We start from the raw sequence: 21,589 nt of genomic DNA on the forward strand, positions 1-21,589 counted from the left end.
GGGGTGAAAATCTCCCAAGTCCCTGGCGCAGAACACAGGCAAGCACGAGGAAATTGCTTTCAGCTGATAGCTTCATTTTGGTTGACATTTATCAAGTGAATTACCCCCCGTTTTTTCTTTTTAAATGTTTACTACTACTAGCACTGCCTTTTGGTGTGTGTGTGTGTGTGTGTGTGTGTGTGTGTGTGTGTGTGTGTGTGTGTGTGTGTGTGTGTGTGTGTGTGTGTGTGTGTGTGTGTGTGTGTGTGTGTGTGTGTGTGTGTGTGTGTGTGTGTGTGTGTGTGTGTGTGTGTGTGTGTGTGTGTGTGTGTGTGCGCACGCGCATTCGTCTGTGAGAGAGCAATAGAGCTTTGTCTTTGTACTCGTGGTGTGTCTTTTGGAAATTCCTCACCAAAATATACAAGTCTGAATTGGTTCAGTACACGTTGGATTTGATAGTGTTCTGTTCATTGCCGCTGCATTTAAGCAAAGATAACCACTAACACATTTTAAATCTATAGCTTTTACTCCCAAGATGCTCTTTATAAAGCTCTATTTCTTCAAAAAGTATCATTAATTTTTGCGTTACATAAATTGTAATAGAACAAAACCAAGCCATGAAGAAATAACCACAAATTTCAATTGTTTTATTAAAAAAAAACAAGCAAGACTATTTAAACTTTTGCCAAAAGGTGATTTTAACAGGATAATGGTGACGGGTACATTGTAATGTAACAGTAGGACAAGTAGAGAAGGTTCAGTGAACTCAGTAATGTCAGTTTTATTCAGGTTTGCTAACATTAGCCTCGGTAAGCTAATAGTCATCACACCAAACATGGCTCAAGCAGCAAAACCCCCGGGGTGTACTCAATTGGGCAGGGGTCCGTTTCAGTTCTTATGAATTCCAGTTTTTATTTGTAAGAGGAAGAATTTGTTATTTATTTTTACAATAGTCTTGTTTTAAATCCCCAATGGGAATATTAGTATGTGCTTTGCAGAGCACTTACTGAATCCAATTTCTTCCCCTTATTTTTTTTAGAACACACAGATACAGATACGGAAGAGCACAATTTCAACTCATTGGAAAAAAGAATCAAAATGCCTCAAGTGTCTATTTCAGTCCTCTCTAACTTCATTCTTCCTCTCTTAGCATTGTTCTACCTCTCAATATCTCCACTTTTCATGCAGATTTCTGTACTGCATTATTCATATATTTTGAGAGGAGCTCGATACAATGGTGTAGTTTCTCAAAAAGACCTACATTATATCGTATAGCCGCCGTGTGCATAATAGACCAAAAATAATGAATGTATATGATTCCTCTTCTTCTCTCTGTGACTCTGTGAATACACATCGAGCTGCGGCGCTCCTGCAGCAGCTGAACCGCTGAGGAGCCCCCGGAGCCGGGCGGAGACAGAGCCCACCACTCAAGAGTAGACAGAATAGGACAGATCGCACACACACACACGTACACACACACACACACACACCTCTTATTCTGTCTTTTTCTCCCTCTCTTCCTCTTCTCATCACCTAAAGAGCGTCAGAGTGTGTGAAGCCACCCTGAAGATCTCATCAAGGATCCAATCAGAGCGTGAATACAGAATGCACTCTCCTCTTGTGATGTGATGATTGGGGGACGGGGGGGACGTTGACATTGAGAGAGCCTGTCTTGAGCGAAAAAATCTCTGCATATGCAAATTGAAGAAAAAAGTAATGGATTTGATGTTCGTAATAGTATCTGTGACCCTTTCAGGGATGTAGCAACAGGCTCACAGGAAAAGAATATGTGCAGATTAGCCTATTAATATTTATAGATGTAATTGGTTGAGCTGTGTGGCATGCAGCCTTGTTGCGCCTGGTGTAATGCCAACCACGTTTAGGGGCTAATCCAGGTGGGTGCTCTTACTGCCTCTAACAGGGAAATGGCCGGCCATTTTAGGAGGAAGTTGGATATCCTAATAATCAGGTAAACTAATACCGGGCGGTGAGAGTGTTTCCTTCCGGAGCTCTTGGCATGTCAGTCATTGGCAGAATTGCTCCTGTCTAGTCTGCGAGCCATTTTAACTCAGAGGAACATGCACTCTTTCTCCCCTGATTTAGGAAGGACCACACGGGCCCCTTTTGATAGCCTCTGTACTCACGAGGAGGCTCCCCAAACGTCGTAGGGACCAACCAGACGCTCCTACACACACCTCCTGCTTCTCCAATCTGAACAAAGCGTTCCTCAGTCTAAAGTGGTTAAACTGTCATTTCGAATCGTCTGGACATCGTGATTACCGGCATGGGAGGAATTATATATTTAGCTTTATGTCCGTCGCCATTTCCTCCCCCCGCCCTGATCTGAAGTGACTAGCCAGTAGTGCCCTCGATATTACTATCTCTGAGGAGTTTAAACCTTCCCCCAGGAGACAAGTGTAATCAAGGGCTGCCAGCGGGAGAGAGGGAGAAAGAGAGAGAAGGAGGGAGGAGGGTGAGAGGTGTGGGGATCCCTGTAGTGATGAGATAGTGGAGGGAATGATAATGGACCCAATTAAAATATATATATTTCTTCTTCAAAACCTTTAAAAAAGACGGAAGGGTATCTTCTATGACCTACTTTTCTTTTTATATTGATAAAAATGATTTAATATATTATCAGTACATGGGCAATATTTCCCCCAAAAATACTTTCCTTTTGCTGTCAATTTTGCACGTTGCAATAGTTAGTAGAAAATGTCTAGTATCTTTGCTTCAAGAAGTGAAATTAGAGCTGGGTTGATTAGGATACAACAACGAGGAATAAATCATTCTGTCCCTGCAAAAGTATATATTTTTTTATTCAGGCCATATGTCATGTTTTCAGACAGTTTAACTTATTTAAAAATATGTTATTGTATAGGCATTATGTCGATTAAGGCAGAATAAGGCACTAGAATCAAGAACAATTATTCTACTTCGTGCATCTGTACTCAAATATATACACATGCCACCTGTTTTTTTATTTTTTTTTAAAGGAAATGGAGGATTTACTTCAGCTAATCCTACAGCTAATAACCAAGTTTAAGACAATCCAGCTGTGATGTGCTGTAGTCCAGAAAGAACTTCACATACGGATGAAAGCTGTTGAATGAAAGGAGAAGCATGCATGCACAAGACACACCTCTCCTTTGCTATTTTTACATTGAGTCATTATTTGGAAAAACATTTAAATATTCTTCCCCAAATTGTTTCTACAATACACTTCTTAAAAAACATTGTTTCTCAGTAAATCCACAACGCCCCCCCAGGATCTCATTAATCTTGAAGAGACTCATTCATCCTCAATAACGTCACCGCTTGCTCATAAATAAAAGTGACCGTTTGGAAAGCAGATGAACGCAGCCAACGGATTGGACAGGAAGTCAGTTAATCTGCAATCCAATCCGGCTCGAGTCTAGTGAAACGCGGCTCAGTTTGGCCGACCGAGGCCTGGGAGGAAGGAAGTGAAGGACTCAGGAAACAGTGTTCAGAGCTTTCACCAGTCATATCCATCACGGTGCACGGTGATGGAAGCATGTGTGTTCATGTGTGTGTGTGTGCCCCCGTTTCACCAGTCGTATCCATCACAGGGCTCTGTCTCCAGGCCCGGGCAAGAGAGCTGGAGAGTCATTAGAGGGGCTGGGCTACAGCTCTGCACTTTAACTAAACATCTTTTCCATAAAATAAATGCTTCCAGGTTAGTGTGGGTCCCGGAAAACCCAGGTCGCCTCGCTTTTGCTGCCACTCATCTGATCCCAATTACCAGACAGACTATAGGTCAGAGCCAGCGGAGACTATATGGATTCAGACTTTACTCGTGTGTAAGACTTCAGTGATAACCCAACTGTGGCATCCTTTGGCTTGAATCCACACACCACCATGCACATATGCCCCGCCACTTTACAGTACTCTATCTGTGGTAAAGAAAGAAAAATCATTTTTTTGTCTATGTCTTTAACTGGCATTATTTTTGACACCTATATTATTAGTGAGATCTAGTGGTGATTAAAGCTGTGAATAATCTTCCAAATCTAACCACAAAGCCACTTTGACATCTACAGTGCAGTGGTCCGGATTTAGCATGGAATGACATTGATTTCCATTTCACTCCTTATGCACATCTATCTGTATACACTTTTTAATTTCTCTATCACAAAAATATTCATATAATTTAGGGAGCACAATGTTGCGTATAACAAGAAGATGTTTTGAAGTGTTTTCCATATATAATATAGTATACCATATATCATATCAACAGGAGTCTCATGTATAATCATCTCATGTCATATCTGCATTTTAACAGTTACAGCAATTAAGATGGAAAAGTTGTTAAAGGATGTCTAGTGCTCTTTTATCTCATGGTGTATTATTTCATATTTAAGAATTTGTCCTCTCATATCTTGCCCTTTGTCTATAATCTCAACAATATTTTTGCTGTTTTAATTTACAATCCCTATATTGCGTGTCCTTACCGTTTTATACAATTTTAGCTAGTCTTATACCCACCCTGGTGACATATCATGGTTATTTACTTAGTTTGATAAAGGCATTGAAGGACTGAATGCACAACTATCACCTGTTGCATCAGCTTAACAAACTCTAAAACGTCTTTTATGGCTGTGTAAAAGCTGACATTAGAAGATCTCACCCTCCACCCAGCACATCCATAACATTTACTCCAGTTGTGTTTCATGTATGAGAGAAACTTGATCTTTGGAAGAGTCGATCATAGTGATGTATATGTGCTTGTGCATGTGTGTTTATGTGTGGACACAGCGTGCCTCCTACATTATTGAATAATTGTTTCCTGATGCTCTCCTCTTCCCTAGAATATTAATTACCAAATGATGAAACCGCCTCTTTGGTCTGGGGGGTTAAAGGAGGAAATGAAAAGGGGGCCGCGCATGTCGGAGACCGTCGTTTTTGATGGGGTTAACTCTTATGTTGTGTGGGTGCTTGCGTGTGTGTCTGTGTGCGCGTGTTGGGATGGGGTATAGCAGCATCTATGTTTGGGGGTGAAGTTTCAGGGGTAGCATTTGTTTCTCCGATTTAATGTATGATGAGAATATCCGGACATCTGGAAGAAGCAGTTGTATGTTTGGCACAAAATGGCCAATAAATATATTTTACTCAGCCCCAAAATAAAATATCATCAAGCAGAGGAGGAAAGCATGAAAAGGGAAAGTTGAAAGCTGTCAAATGCTGCTACGGTCTTTTGGGAAGGACACTTCTGTAAAAGAGTCAGATACATGAATATTAAGGCAAGCACACGCAGATAATTGCAAGAAGATAACAAAGACTTCTAAAACCGCAGAGATAGTGAAAATATATAAAGGAGTGACACAGTTAACTCAGTTGTCATAAGACTCCATCAAAAAGATTTTTTTTGCATGTAATGGGTTTTTTCTATGTCCCTTTAATTCCGCATTAGTTAACATAATGTCTTGATGATTCATAATCAGCAGACATCAGAAACCATGCACAGCTCTCACACTGAGCCTGCATCAAAAGGAGGATGGCACCATCTAGTGAAACTATGCAGCAATGAAACACTACATGTTTTACTGTTCAGAAATAGGGTTTGACGATATTAAACAAGATCAAAAATAAACTTAATGTTAACTACTTACTAATCATCAATACCCTGTGCCATTTACACCAGTTGCAGTTTATTAAACTTACTTTAATTTAATTTAATATTTTTATTTTTCAAACACTCACCTTAAAAGAGATCGCTGTGATCAATAGGCTACTGACTTAAAACATATAATCGCTAACACAGTTTTTATACATATATATTCAAATAAACACACATTTATAAGAAAAGACAACAGATATTAAACACACAAACCTACTGACAAAACTATGTTGTATCTTTGCAGGTTTGAAATCCAACCACAAACATAAACATGCACTCACTGGAATGGCCAACAACTATTTTTTCTTATTCTCCATCAAAATTGTCATTGTCATCAAAGATTTAACCTTCTACCGCATACTGTTGCCCTCAGGCAACAAACCACTTTTTTCGACCTCACACTGGCCCTCTAAATATTTTTATTTTTGTAACTATACACAATGTCACCTGACATGCTGGTGTCCAATAAAATGAGGGAATTATATGGGTGTGGCATTTTGTCTGGGGGTGGAGCAGTCCTTTCTGCAAGCAAAACTGCAGGGGACTCAGGGCCACCACTTGGTAAGATACATTTAACTTTTTAACATATTAGAAATGTACACAACTTAAAATAAAAAATACATGCATGTGCATGAATACGTAAAGAAGTATATTTGATTGTTTAAATACTTATTATGTATTTATTTATTAATTAGCTAAAACTATGTTTTTTTGTTTGTTGCCTCAGGGCAACACTGTGCCACTTGACCACTTTTTTCCAGGCAATAGCATACAAGTGTGCAAATGTGCTCAGCTGTAAAATGATAAACCTAATCAATGTTTTTACCATCAACTGATATTTACAGGAAATGGACCCAAAACATGTTATGGGCAGAAGGGACACGATCAGGCTGTTAGGGCTATTCCGTCTGACAGTGAGGACAGTGAAGGTCAAGATAGGGTTAGGCACACAGACACACACACAGACACAAACACACACATAGACACACACACAGACACAGAAACACACACAGATAGTACACACACAGACAAACACATACACAGACACACACACTCACACACACACCCACCCACACACACACACACACACACACACAGAGATACAAACACATACACACACACAAACACACACACACATACAAACACATACACAGACACAAACACAGACACACACGCACAGACACATACACACACACAGACACACACAAACACACACACGTACACACACACACAGAAACACACACAGATACACACACAGACACACACACTCACACACACACACACACACACACACACACACACACACCCACACACACACACACCACACACCACACATACACACAACATACACACAGACACACACACCTACACACACAAACACACACACACAGAGAGACATACAAACACATACACACAGACACGCACACACAGACACACACACTCACTCACACACAAACACACACACACACACAGAGACAAACACATACACACAGACACACACACACACACAGACACATACATACACACAGACACACACAGAGACACACACAGAGAGACATACAAACACATACACACACACACACACACACACACACACACACACACACACACACACACACAGAGAGAGACATACAAACACATATACACACACACACACACACACACACACAGAGAGACATACAAACACATACACACAGAAACACACATACACACACACAGACACACACATACACACAGACATGCACATACACACAGATATACACACACAAAACACATACACACACACACACACACACACAGACACACATGCAGACACACACGACACCAACCCCTGGTTGAGGGGTGAGGGGGGGTCACATTTTATAATTGATATAATATCAGGGACCCCTAAGCTCCTAAAACACATGGTGAAACATTTTTTTCCTCCCAAAATAAAAAGTCATGCCATAGAGCAGTGCTTCAGTAATGTACCCCCTTTGAAACATTTTCTCAGCCAAGTACCCCCTGACCGATTCTGAACATTTTTGATCGAAAAAGCCTATATAAATAATTACAATATAGTGATGTTCCCTCAGAGTGAGATGTATTAACTCCTTCGTGGTATGCATTACAACAAACTAAGGATATTTTCATTTTATGCATGAAAAAAAACAACATAACACTTTTATAAAACAGAAGGAGTTTTTCAATTTAAGTAATATGTTATTGTGAAAAACTATAAAATACAATACACACATTTGACATGTTTATATGAGGACCCCCTTGGTGGTTCTAGGAATGTTTTATATACAATTGTGTTTTCTATTTAACTTATTTTACTAAGATTATTTTTTTAATTAACCTTTTTTTTTTTTTTAATCTCACGTACCCCCTGCAGTACCCCAACGTACCCCCAGGGGTCCGCGTACCCCCATTTGAGAATCACTGCCATAGAGGGTTAAGTATTTTTCCACACCATGCCTTCTCTGATTTTACCTTTCTTCTACCATGCTATATGATTTAATCACATTTTGCATTCCCAAACAGAAACCATCTTCACCAGAACATGGACATAGTTAGTTGTATCACATCACAACCCAGTCTCACGGCATTTCGTGTTCACCAACACGATTTTTAATCTATTGATTCGTGTTCACCAACACGATTTGCTCCTTTTTTTTCGTGTTGCACAGCACGATTTTAAAAGCAATGTATTTCTACTGCCTGCAGCACGTCGGGTCGAGGAAGACCGGAAGCTGTGTGGTTCATAAAAACATACGTATTTTTCTCCGGTCGGGTCGAGGAAGACCGGAAGCTGTGTGGTTCATAAAAACATGTTCTTACTCAATATCAAGCCACAGTTATTGCTTTTATTTGAAATCGTATAATTTCGGACTTTTGTCGCCGTCTGTGAGGAAAATAAATGGGGCTCAGAGCCTCAGAATACGGAAATCTGTATTTTTAAATATTTGTTTCCTTCTAATTCGATATTCTTTTCAAAATAACACACTGTTATTTACTCACCAATAACACACAATTATCCTTGCTTTTATTTATTGGTTTAATTCCATAATCTCGGGCTTTTTTGGCGTCCGTCAGGAACTGAATTTCAAAATAAAAATAACCGGAAACAGACGTAGGCCTATAAGGGACATTTCGAGCATCATTGCGATTGTCAACATTTCTGAATTGAGGATGGCCGAAGACACTACACTACCCATAATCCCCAGCTATCGTTTAGGACTACAGTCCCCGTAAGGTTACGCAGAGCGTCAAACAGCTGTGTGAAATGGAACGAAACCACGCCAGACTATCCAAAACTGGAATCGAACGCCCCCCCAGAACTACACATGCTGGCTATTGTGTTTCGCAAAATGTTCTATGGGACATCTCTACTGAACGTTTTCGTTTTTCCCACAATTAGAAGTTGCCAGTATTAAACACATTGGTGTTATCAAATGTAAAACATATCATTAATAAATGGGTGAAAATCGCTTGTGTCCATAATGCGCAGCATTAATACCCACATGACAGCTCATTGTTACTTTGTAATTCTACTCCACTACAATTCAGAGGTTAACCTGGTATTTTTACTCCACTGCATTTATTTGAGTTACTTTGCAGATTCTGATTAATTATGTGAAATATAAACAACCCTTAAATCAGATTTTAGTTACACCTGAGTAAAATTCAGGTAAGGTGATTGTCAAGTGCCAACAATCAGGAGAGATATTTGATAGTTGGTCCTTGAGAAGACTAAACATGTATCTGCAATTGACATGAATGGAAACGAGTAATAAAGTATATTCATTACTCGTTATTCTCTACTAATAGTTAATTAAAGACTGTATATTATGGCTATTTTGCACATCCCTTTCAAGATTTTCAAAGGTGTATTGACATATCATATACACAACTACGGTGTAGTTATGCAATGAATGAAACACTTAGGTCACAGGTTCTTCAACAGTGCATTACAAGACATCTATCAATATGTGTGTACCTCCACCATTAAACTGTCATATTCTGCACATTTCTTATTCTATCTACATACATAAGAGTATAATCCATATGTATAATATCAGTTAAAATAAGTGCTTCAACATAGTTAACATTGCAGGAAAGCAATATATTAGACGTTAAGTACTTTGTCAGGCTTAATATTTATCTGTAGATAGATACCCCCAACGGTTTTTTCTTATTTAAAAGAAGACCTTAATCTGTTATTTAATGTTTAAATAAAGGTTAATTCGTTTTTCTGTTTTGCACCTCCTCCTATTAATATATTTGTACATTCTGCACTAAACTGTTTTATTGTAGAGATCACTTATAGTATCTTCTTGATTTTTTATATTCTATATTTATACTTTCCCCCTATGAAAGTATGTACTCTTAATATTTTTTTAATCAAATAAAACACAATAATTCAATAACGTGCTTTAACCACTAGACGGTGCACACAAGGTACACACAGCCATAATAACTTTGTATTATTAGTGTAGGACACTTTTGTTTTCGTACAACATCTGAAGATGTGTAGTTTTATTCATGCTTTCACATAATTTTACAGCATATTGCTATACTATTTCAGACTCGGTATTTATATTCTTACATTCAAAGAAAATCAGTAATATCTTTAAAAACTACAGTCCTTTTATATCAGCTGTGCACCGTTATGGTGTAAATATAACCTATCTGTGAATTAGATCAAATGTAAAAGTCAGCCGAATTAGTGTTGATACTGCAAGGAGACGTATTGTGTGAAGAGAAATTGAAGATGTTGTTTAATTGTTGAATATATTTATGATCCACGTCAAGTATTCAGTTTCGGCGGCATTTTCTCAGTTTTTCCAAAGGTCTTCTCATCAGGGCTCTATAAATAAAGAACTACGGCAGATCTGTAATATACAATGCAGCCGAACCGTGTATTACAATGCCGTTATGTGATGACTTTCAAAGAGAAAAGCAAGAGCGCTCGGAATTAAGTATTCTTTTAAAAAAAAATCCGGATTTCATATCATATAAACACCAAATCCCAGCATGCATTGAGGCTAAAACATCCAATAAACGAGCTTAAAACCATAGCTGAGGATCTTGGGTAATCGCTCGAAATGCCTACGTCTGTTTCCGGTTATTTTTATTTTGAAATTCAGTTCCTGACGGACGCCAAAAAAGCCCGAGATTATGGAATTAAACCAATAAATAAAAGCAAGGATAATTGTGTGTTATTGGTGAGTAAATAACAGTGTGTTATTTTGAAAAGAATAACAAATTAGAAGGAAAAAAAGATTTTAAAAAAATACAGATTTCAGTATCCTAAGGCTCTGAGCCCCATTTATTTTCCTCACAGACGGCAACAAAAGTCCGAAATTATACGATTTCAAATAAAAGCAATAACTGTGGCTTGATATTGTGTAAGAACATGTTTTTATGAACCACACAGCTTCCGGTCTTCCTCGACCCGACCGGAGAAAAAGACGTGCTGCAGGCAGTAGAAATACATTGCTTTTAAAATCGTGCTGTGCAACACGAAAAAAAGGGGCAAATCGTGTTGGTGAACACGAATCAATAGATTAAAAATCGTGTTGGTGAACACGAAATGCCGTGAGACTGGGTTGCACATCATGCCTGTGCAGCTGCGGGAAAAGACTCAAGAAGCCAGTCAGAAGGAACCTGGGGGCAATTGGCTGCTGTTGTGTTCCTCTTCCTTTTCCCCTCCTTGGTCTTTTTAAGCTGCAGGGAGCATAGTTCTGTAGCTTGACAAACTGCAGTAATGCCTGGTGATGGCCCCTGTCCTCAGTCATCTTTGCACCAAGTCATCTGAGGTCATTGCTTGTGGCCAAGGCATGCTGGTATCCCCCTTTTTCATCTTGTTTCATGAAGCCTGTGATTCAACAGATTGCTGTTTCCTTGTACGCAGAGAGATTGCAAACATCTGGAAGGTCCAAAAAGATGAACAAAAACTCTTCTGCTGCCTCCATATCCACCCTATCTGCAGTTTTCACAGTTGCAGTTGTTGAGTCAGTGACACATGAATTAACTGGAGATACTTTAGCTCTTTTCACAATACTAGGCTACTCAAGGGGTGTCAGCCACACTTTGGCTTTGTCACTCTTCTGTTTTCTCTGCACCATTTTAATATAAAAGGTTTAATAAGCAGAAACATTGACCCCTGCTCATTTCTGCTAACACTGTTAACATATTAGTTAAATAATACTAGAATTTCACTCACCAAGAAAACTGGAGAAGATACTTCTCGGACGGTCTGTTGGTACAATCACCTACACCTTTTGTCTGATATTTGTTTGAAAATCACCCCAAAGGCACTGGGCTGAGAAGAAGACTCCAAATAGCTATGGGCTAGCATAGCAGAAAGCTAATGCATAACAGTGGGCCGGTACCTGTCCTTAAAAACGGCCACACCCTTATTTAAGCATATATGGTTTAGCCTGAATATAACTTTAACGGATTAGTTATAATGTTATATTTAAAAAAAGCACCCACAAAACCAGGCTGTAAACTGTATCTGTTAACTTCTGTTGTAAAGTTTGGCATTTAACATGGAGGTCTATAAAGATTGCTGAGTGGCCACTCGATGAACTGCGGTTCATTGCTCTGGGGTTTGCTGCTTGATGCCTGCACCTGTTTATGTGGCCGTGTAAAAATAACATCAGATTGGAGATAACCTATATCTTCTGCAAGGGTGTATTTAATTTGGTCATGGACTGTTCATTTGTTTAACCTTGTCATCCTCTGCTAAGCCTTTTATCTTATACCACTAACATAAACTCAAACACAAGAAATATCCATTCTGTCACATAGTAAGTCTTTAGGAGTTTGTCCTTGTCAATTAATAAGGAAAAATAAACGTTGTACAGAAATATGTTGATGAGAAACACAATTATGAATAAGTATCAATGTTGCAGCTTTAGGGGATAACCAGTGCAATAGAATAAGGGTACAAATGAGTCACACTTGCTTAATACATTATGAAAACATGCTGACTGAAGCGCAATTACTCATTAGTGTGTGAGATGAGGCGAGATGATCCAATTCCTGGAGAGCGTATAGAAATAAAAGGAAAAGCTTTTTGAAAATCGAATGTTACTGGAATCAGTGAGCTCTCTTGCCAGGAATACTCTTAAAGTCACTTCCCTTTTCACATACAGACCGTAGAAACTGTTCCCGCTTTGCTTGCAGTCAACCAATGACCCTAATAATAACCTTTCTTTTTTTTTCGTGGACTGTGAAATGAACAGAAACAGAAACAACTGCAATCACTTATTAAGTTTCAGGTCGGTTACAGAGAGTTGGATGGTGTTGCTGAAACCATTTTCAGGATTTCAGAGATGACTTGAATTGTACCATGTTTCTGTAATGTATGTAATTAAAAAACAAAATGTAGATAATACAAAAGTAGAATTTATTGCGTAACCGTGCATAAATTGAATTCACAATGTTTTGTAGCATATAAGGGTTTGTAGAAAATCTAATCACAAAACTAGTAACATCATATAAATATTTATATAAAAAGTACATAATGTCTTTGTTTTTGCACAAACGTCTGTGCCCTAAGAACGTCCTACTTTGTTTTGGATCTGCAGTGTACGTCCTGTCACAACTGTGTCATTGAGTATTGGACATTGTCCAGGGCAGGAAGTGACCAGCACCCTGCATCCTTCTCTTTCCATTAGAAAATTCCTCACAGACTCGTCAAAAAAATGGTTCCCTTCTCGGTACCCATCCAACACCAGCAGAGCCTCACTGGTTAACAAAGTCCTCAACTCATCTCCTGTCTTTTGCATGAGAGAAAGTTGCATCTTTATTTCCTGAAACAAGTCGCCCTTCACTCTGCTGCAGTCGACGGTGAAAAGAAATCGAACAGTGCTGAGATTGAGAAGTTTAGAGACGGCATGTGTGGGACCCTCAGTCCAAGAAGAAACCAGGATGTTGGCTGTCGTCTTCCCGCTTCCTGGGGGTCCCTCGAGGAAAACTACTTCTCCAGCTTCTGGGAGTAAAGCTTGAAGACTCACAGGCTGGCCCTCACTGAAAATAAGAAGAGGTGATGTAAGCTACATAGCTCTGAACAAATATTAAAACCATAGCCTTCAGCTGTGTCAACCAAATACATCCACGGACTTGCTTTCAATGTTTAAGGCTCGTCACATCAGCATTTACAACAACAACAATCAGTAAATGCTAATTATGGATTTCCTCAACAGGGTTATCTTTGTAAGTTTTGTAATTTAATGTATGTCAATTGTACACTATCATGGCAGTCCCTAATGTAGGAAACTATAGTAATATAGCGTCTTGAACCATCCGTCTTTATTTAACCCTGCTATAAACTGCCCTTCCAAGCTGGCTAGTTGAAGGTAAATAGACTAGGGGGGTCACTAAAACTTTTTTCAATGTTATGAAATAAAATGAAAAGTGAATTGTTCCTACTACTGAAAATAAGATCATAGAAGTGTGGCGTCCTTGTAATGAATGTGAAAATATGTTAGTGACTCACTTGTTTTGCAGCCTGTGTGGTAGCTCCTCCGCAGCGAAAGCTTCGCAGTGGGGTCTCACCTCGGTGCTGAGCGGGAAGTTGGAATAATGGTCTTTCAGAAACGCCCCCAGATGTTCCTCCATGCAGCCTACAGACAAAGAAACAGACCTGATCATTATCATATCAATGTAATTCCATTAAAATAAGGCAAATAGTGTGAACAAAGCTTCTAGTTTTTTGAAACAACATTTTTGTAAAGTAAGAAAATATTAAATAGGGAGACACCTTACCTTCATTAAAAATAGTTATCTCTTCATCGTTGCCTTTGTTTTTTGCTAAACCTGATGGAAAGGAACAGCATTGTTAGAAACACTCATTCAAACAGTGTGATCTTCATTAAATAGTTAATTATTTCATCATAGCTAGAACTAGTGACTCTACAATTATGGTTGTGTGAATCCACTCAGATTCACCTTAATGCAAATTCAAATCAATTGCATCTAAGAAAACTATTTGTAAATGTACATGAAAGCAGAACTTTCCACTTCTTTAATCATGATATTGTTAAGTCCATGTATACATGACATCAGCTTTCACACACTGTTGAAACTTTTCATTTATGGAATAGCTGTGTTTCAGTCCAGACACCTTCATTGAGTATTTCACATGTACAACTTTAACACTTGCCTATTTTATGACTGTAGGTGTTTTTCATTTGTAGCTTATGAGAAGTGCTTTGAGTTTGAGCTCTTCTTGCAAAAGCACAGTTCATGTTTGCTCACTTGGTGAGATTAGGGTAAATCAATATGATTAAATACATAGAAAATGTGACTTATTTGTAACTTGTTCAGCTTTGTTCGTACTCACAGGCAGCAACAGAAACGGATTTGCCTCGACCGTCAACCAAAAGGTTCCTGGTGCTATGACCTCTGCAACCTATGGAGAAGAAAACCTTATTAATTGACTGTGTTGCTCCAGCATGTGTGTATGTAAGGTTGGCATTTTTATAAAGCTGACTACATAAAATTAGTTTCAATAATGCAGCTTAGTAAAAATATATCAAATATGTTTGTTTAAAAATCATCAACTTAGCCGTCTTTATGATTGACATTGGAAATATTTAGTTGCATAGCGTAAAATTTGTTTTACATTTCTCTTAAAACAAAAATCATAGGTATTTGGACCCTAGGTTGAAGTTTCTCTTCTTATCATGTTACACATTCACATGAATATAGCAACCTGTAATAAGTCCATTATTGAAATGACATATGTGTTTATTTGGGGGAATACTACCAACAAGCCATGCTGAAAAACCACCCACACATTAACTAATGGCCTCAAATTTCCCTGTTGAGCAACCAAGACCAACATGGGTGTTTCCAAAATTAGTACCTGTCATGTGCACAGAGGACATGAATGAGCAGCATGCCGGCAAAATTCCCTCCAGATGAAGGTGACCTAGCTAAAGTGTATGTCTAGATTATATCAGTTTACACAAATACTTCCTCTTCTGTGTGCTGAAACTGACTCAGCATATACAGTACAGTTAGCATTGTCTTTCCAGTTATAAATGACATCGTTTTTTACTGGCAGTAAACAATTGGTTGTATTAAAAGTCCCTTAGGCCACTCTGAGTTTGACATAATAATGTAACACTTTGGATGCTGACTAATGATTTTGGCACTACTGTAAATTGTTTGAGGTGAGATTAAAGAAATATTTTTTGACTTCACAATAAGGTTCTGCTTAAAATGTAGCTAATGTGCTTTACACATGAAGAATTGAGTGACTGCTTTACCTTTTTGTCGTCGGTAGAAGAGCATTGCAACAATAATGGCAACCATTATCACACCTATGCCCAGAACAACGATGAGAGTATAATTTTTCTTCTGAGGAACAGGGATGTCATCTGTGCAGAGTGAAGAATGATGAGGGTTAAAATGTGCAACAAAGCATTTATATTCAGCAGTGCAATGACACTTGACGTGTTTGTATTTTAATTGTTATTCCCACGATTACAAAATGTTTGACCACCATGGAAATAACCAAATATACCAAAGACAAACATATTGCTCACTTCCTCTTTGTGGTAAACAACAACAACAAAAAACTGCAGCAATTAGAGATACTTCAGCTTGCATACTCGTTTTGTGATGAGCTGCCCTGATCTTTTATTACTTTTCTCGTTTTTGTATTCACAGACGTTTTAATTTTTTTTAGCAATTAAAAAAACCTTATACTTTCTTATTTTCAGTTTGTCAAGTTTAAGCATCTAAAAGAGACAATAATCATTCGCCCACATATAGGCAGAAGCATGAGCACAAACACACACACACAATTTCACACGTCTTTTGTAACAGAACTCCTACAATAAAGCTGAATCGAAGCTCGAACCCAGACATTACCCACATCAGAAAAAGCAGGGTAAAATCTTATGACTAATGTATTGCTTGTATTTCTCCTTTTGTCACCACGTTGTGTTGACAGCAGATATCTAGATGAAAAGAGACTGAACATAACAGGAAACTGCAGTAGGTGGTGATAGATAGGCACATGATATTATATTTCCTGTTTTAGATGAAAATATTCAAAAAGTTGACTTGAGTCAAGGTACTCTTTTACATCCAGCAATTGGACACATTATCTGTTTGCTTGCTTCTCATTTGATTCTTTATCTTTTGTGAAATTGTTGGGCGGCAAACAAGCTGAAAATAAATAAGGGAGGAAAGATAGAAGAAAGTTCACTGGCCAATATACTGTAAGAGTCAACCTATAAAAACCCTGTGTGCTTTCAGATTATCTCCATCCAATTGATAGAGTTCTGTGTGATAAGAAAGCCTTGGAAAGGAAACCAAAATGTACCTGGAATTTGAAATGTTGCGGAGGAGCCATCTTTTGTGAAGATACACGTGTAGTTGTTTTTGGCCGACGATCCGACGCGTATCTGACTGGTGACTTTGACAAGCTGCTGTGGAGTTGTCACGGCAGTGGTATTCGGATTGAGTGTCTTCAGGTGTCCATCCTGCCACATAACAGGAGACTCCGGGTATCCCTCAGACTGGCAAGAAAGCAGCAGCTCATCCCCCCCTGCAGCCTTCTCAATGTGTTTAGTCACTGATTTATAAGGTGCTAGGGAAGAATCAGATAGAAAGAACATATTCTTAACAATGTGATCATAAAGGCTTACATGATAAGGGAAATATCTTGTAGAAAGTAAATGAGCCAAAATCATTCTTTACCAAATTGAGTAATGTTCTGCTTAGTTTCATTTTCATTTTTGAGATATACTGTGCTCAGAAATGACCCCAGGCTATTCCAAAAAAGCATGACTCTTCCCAGAACAAAGCCCATTAGGATTTTGCAATAAAAAGTAACACTGTCAGACTTACCAACAACAGACAAAGTTGTGGTTTTATAATCAGCTCCTTCTCCTGTTTGCACCAAACACTGGTACGTCCCAGAGTCTTTGATCCTGAGTCTGGAGATCTGAAAAGAGACAAAATGAGAAAGTTGAGACCTTAGATGTGTTTATGTCCATAAAACAGATATTCCCTCATGAACTAAAGGTTCCCGATGAACCAAATTATTTAGCAAAATCCCCCTTTTTCTTATTATAAATAGAAGGTATCTTCTGTGCCTTCTTGGCAGGTATACATGATACCTTATATCATGTATACATGTATAATAAGCAGGAATTGTATAGCCTGCCTGGGAATTTGCCTGGGAATTTGAACATCAGTAATTCCCGATAGGAGTAAATTATTCAGTGGACATTTGACTGGAAATAACCTCTCCTACTCAGATTCTATGTAATTCTAGGAAAGTGACTCCCATTATTCACCTTTAGTTTGGACCAGCCGTCCCGCAGCTCATCAGTGAGAAGCATCACTCGGCCATGGTAATCAGGGTCCTGGGATGCCGAGTTCTCCTTCCAGTTATCCATACGGTACACGTCTCGGACCAAGGTGGAGGTGAACCAGTGCCACGTCACCTTCAGGTAAGCATCATGAGGGTTTGATAGTTTAGGCTGAAACCTGCAGCCCATCACAACATCTTCTCCAAACTTTGACTCATACACGGTTCGCTCTGCCTCAACAGTGAACAACACTGCAGGGAAATAATACATAATAAAGTCAGACATCATCAATATGCTAAACAGCCCTGGAGCAATATACAACATTGACTTAATAGAAATGTTTAATGTAAATGCAATTGGTCCTGTGTGTGCTCTTGTTTATTCATACACTTTTTTACTACACACCTGAGAGGGATGGTTGAAACATGACATTCAAAACTACAATAACGGCCCAATCCATTGAGTCCTAAGGAAGAAACACAAGGGGATTTACAGATGTTGAAATATTTAGCTATAACTGTCTAACTGATAAAGCTGAGTCATTTTACTGGAGAAGGCAAGATGTGAATTCCACCGTAACTAGATTGATCTAGTATTAATATGCTGACTCTCACACACACACACACACACACACACACACACACACACACACACACACACACACACACACACACACACACACACACACACACACACACACACACACACACTCAAAATCACATGTTGGTCACATACATTTTATTCCTAACACCAGCATGACTCAGCTCTGAAAATCCAGTAACTTGGATGAGTCATGACAGGGAAACAAAACAAAATGCTGGATACTGTGTCACACACACACACACACACACACACACACACACACACACACACACACACACACACACACACACACACACACACACACACACACACACACACACACACACACACACACACACACACACACACACACACACACACACACACACACACACTGTAAACAATGCTAGTCATGCTTCAATGGAAAAATATTCAGCCAAACAATTCTATGAATAAATCACTACGTTGTCTTAAATAAACATGATTGTACACTTCAGTCATCATGTTAGGATAAAACCCTACTGACAAATTAAGATACTTTTTATTTACACAGCACATTATCTTGTGTGAAAAGCACATACACATACACACGTGATTTTCTGTGCAGATTTCCTGTGAAATGAAAATGTCAACAGCATTTCTGCAGAACTCGTATGACTTTGAATGTGGGAGAGCTGACAATGAGTATTGAGCTTTGTCAGTCGTTGGTTCACAAAAGGCATCATTTAAATAAAGTAAGTAAATTAAAAGTAGGTGTTAGGACCTTAACATATTTAGCCTGCAACAGTTCATATAACTGTATTGGTATTCAAGCTACAAAGCTAGACATAAAGGTGATACATGTCCAATACAAAAATATATAATATTGGAAATAAGGTTGTGCATAAACATCAGCCATCAAAGTAGGCTATAGGCTACTACATAAAATAATAACAATACAAATAATAATGATAATATACGATTAGAAGTTGTGCAACCCCCAACTTCTGTTCATCTGTTAGCTGTTGTTAAAAGTCAATGATATTTTCTTACCTGCTGGTCATATATCAGATAATGTTGGTAGCGTTTTCATCAAGTGCTCCCTTCTTCTGCAGTCTGCTCCGATGCTGCTACTCATATCAAGGCAAGAGGGAAATCCCAACTCGAAAACACACCCACTTCACTGTCACGCGGCTCGACATTGGATCAATCGAAAATTCACTTATGCGTAATATACCGTATTTACGGTCCCATATTGTGAATAGGCTGTAAAACACATCATAAAACCTTTTACATTCCAATAATACGGACCGCGACTAGGAAACAAGTAGTAGGCCTACCAATGAACACGGAAGTAGACCACAGTAAGAACAATCTTATCTTACACTGGCTTTACATCAAAAGTCATAAAATGGGGACATACAGTAAGTAACCCTCAGCCGTAAAATATGTATTGGAAAATACTTGTCTGTACACAGTATCCAGGTACATTTATACATTTGAATGTATTATAATAGGACTTAAAGCCCCAAAAGTAAAAATACTCATTATGCAGCAGAATCTGAATCTGAATCACATTGTTGAAAATGTTATTACTTAATGAAAAGATGAAGCAAATTATATTTACTTTAAAGCCTGCTGGGAATTTTAACTACAAAAAAATCCCCATATTACTATAAATAAATAACAATGGCTGTTAAATGGATGTAATTAGGAATACAAGTAAAATATTTCCCTGTGGCAAATGTGGCAAAGTAGAAGTGTAACTAGCAGAACATTTTGATAATTGAGTAAAATCAACGCTTAATTGGACAAAGAACTTGAGTTGGTGTTTGTTTCTTTCCATCTCTGAGGATATAACACCATGAGTATTACTTTCACACAGGCTTTCACAAAGGTCTTTTGGAAAGATGGAAATTAGAATGTAAAACAAGTTTTGTATACAGTTGTTTTGTTACATTGAAATGTTTCCTGTGACTAGGCAACCCCTTGGAAAATCCTAAATAGTGTAGGACTTTACTACCCAGATCACTCATATACAATACCACTGCATTGTCCTTGCAGGAAGGGTTTGTGATACAGATCTTGTGTAAATAGGTTTTATTCCCCAGTGATATCCAATTGGTTAATGTCTTATAAGGTAAAAACATTGCTACAGCATTCGGTATGACACTAATGTATGGTACTGTAAGGGTGTAACCAGGGTATAAAAAATACTGAGAGCAAAAGTCAAATAGAGGTGTAGTTGAATACATTATGCATTAGTTTGCTTTATTGGTTGATCATTATTGTTACCTTTAAGTTATACTTGTTGAAGTATGGGCTCAACGATTTTAACACATATGCAACTCTGACCTAAATCAACAGTAGAAAAGGGGAAAATACTTGATGGGCACAGTAATCAGAATCAGAACCAGTAGTCCTGTATTCGTCCCACAGCAGGGACATTTACAATGTTACAGCAAAGGGACAGTCACAAAAGGCAAAAAGTAAAACAATTATTTGTGTTGAGTTAATAGTGCACCTGGGGGGATGGAACATCAGGTGTTATTTGTCCAGCAAGGTGGAAGTTGACCAGGAGTCCCCCATGCTTTTTGTAATGCATTAATGAAAAAATATAGCTTGGTTTGATATGGTTCAGTGCAGAATGAAGATTTTCACTTTTACTTTTTAAACAAAAAGCAGCTTGGGATGCTAACTCTCTCACAGTGTTATTGTAGTATACTCCCACTTTGGGCCCCGGTTGTGTAAAGTCCAAAGTATCCACTGTAGTGCCGAGAGACGGGAGTCGGAGGCGTTGCATCGAAGGTACAACCACTACATCACTCAACTTCTGTTTGGTGCAAAGACTGTATTTATATAGGTTTGGTGCTACGACTGTAACAAAAAACATCTACATTTAGACAAGATGTACACCCACAAACACCAAGAGAGGGCGCCATTTAATTGTTTATGTGAAACTAGCCTTCAACCACGGACTGTAAAGTGCCTTGGACAAGCACTAAACCTATTAAACACAAATAAGCAGTGTGTAAAAAATGTTGAGGGTGTACTGTTATCATAATGTTTTGTCATTTGGAAA

The 21,589-nt window shown here is 38.5% G+C and overlaps 1 protein-coding gene across 1 annotated transcript; it reads right to left on the reverse strand.

Moving 5' to 3' along the window:
* Positions 1–13,002: 13,002 nt before the first annotated feature.
* Positions 13,003–19,625, reverse strand: LOC117535909. The gene is made up of 10 exons (XM_034200565.1): positions 19,561–19,625; positions 18,352–18,412; positions 17,932–18,197; positions 17,480–17,576; positions 16,953–17,219; positions 15,889–15,999; positions 14,958–15,026; positions 14,381–14,431; positions 14,112–14,238; positions 13,003–13,642 (listed from the first exon to the last, which is right to left on the reverse strand). Exons 2-10 carry the CDS (start codon positions 18,404–18,406, stop codon positions 13,168–13,170), a joined length of 1,518 nt encoding a protein of 505 aa, XP_034056456.1. The 5' UTR covers positions 18,407–18,412; positions 19,561–19,625; the 3' UTR covers positions 13,003–13,167.
* Between the last annotated feature and the right edge of the window lie 1,964 nt (positions 19,626–21,589).

The sequence above is a fragment of the Gymnodraco acuticeps genome, unplaced genomic scaffold (assembly GCF_902827175.1).
Source record: "Gymnodraco acuticeps unplaced genomic scaffold, fGymAcu1.1, whole genome shotgun sequence".
NCBI lineage: Eukaryota > Metazoa > Chordata > Actinopteri > Perciformes > Bathydraconidae > Gymnodraco > Gymnodraco acuticeps.

Coding starts and splice junctions, on each gene's coding strand:
- LOC117535909 (XM_034200565.1), bottom strand. CDS start 18,406: ATGGATTGGGCCGTTATTGTAGTTTTGAATGTCATGTTTCAACCATCC. Junction 15,027..15,888: donor CTTCTACCGACGACAAAAAG/GTAAAGCAGTCA, acceptor TCTTCTCCATAG/GTTGCAGAGGTCATAGCACC. Junction 14,239..14,380: donor GATAACTATTTTTAATGAAG/GTAAGGTGTCTC, acceptor CTTTGTCTGTAG/GCTGCATGGAGGAACATCTG.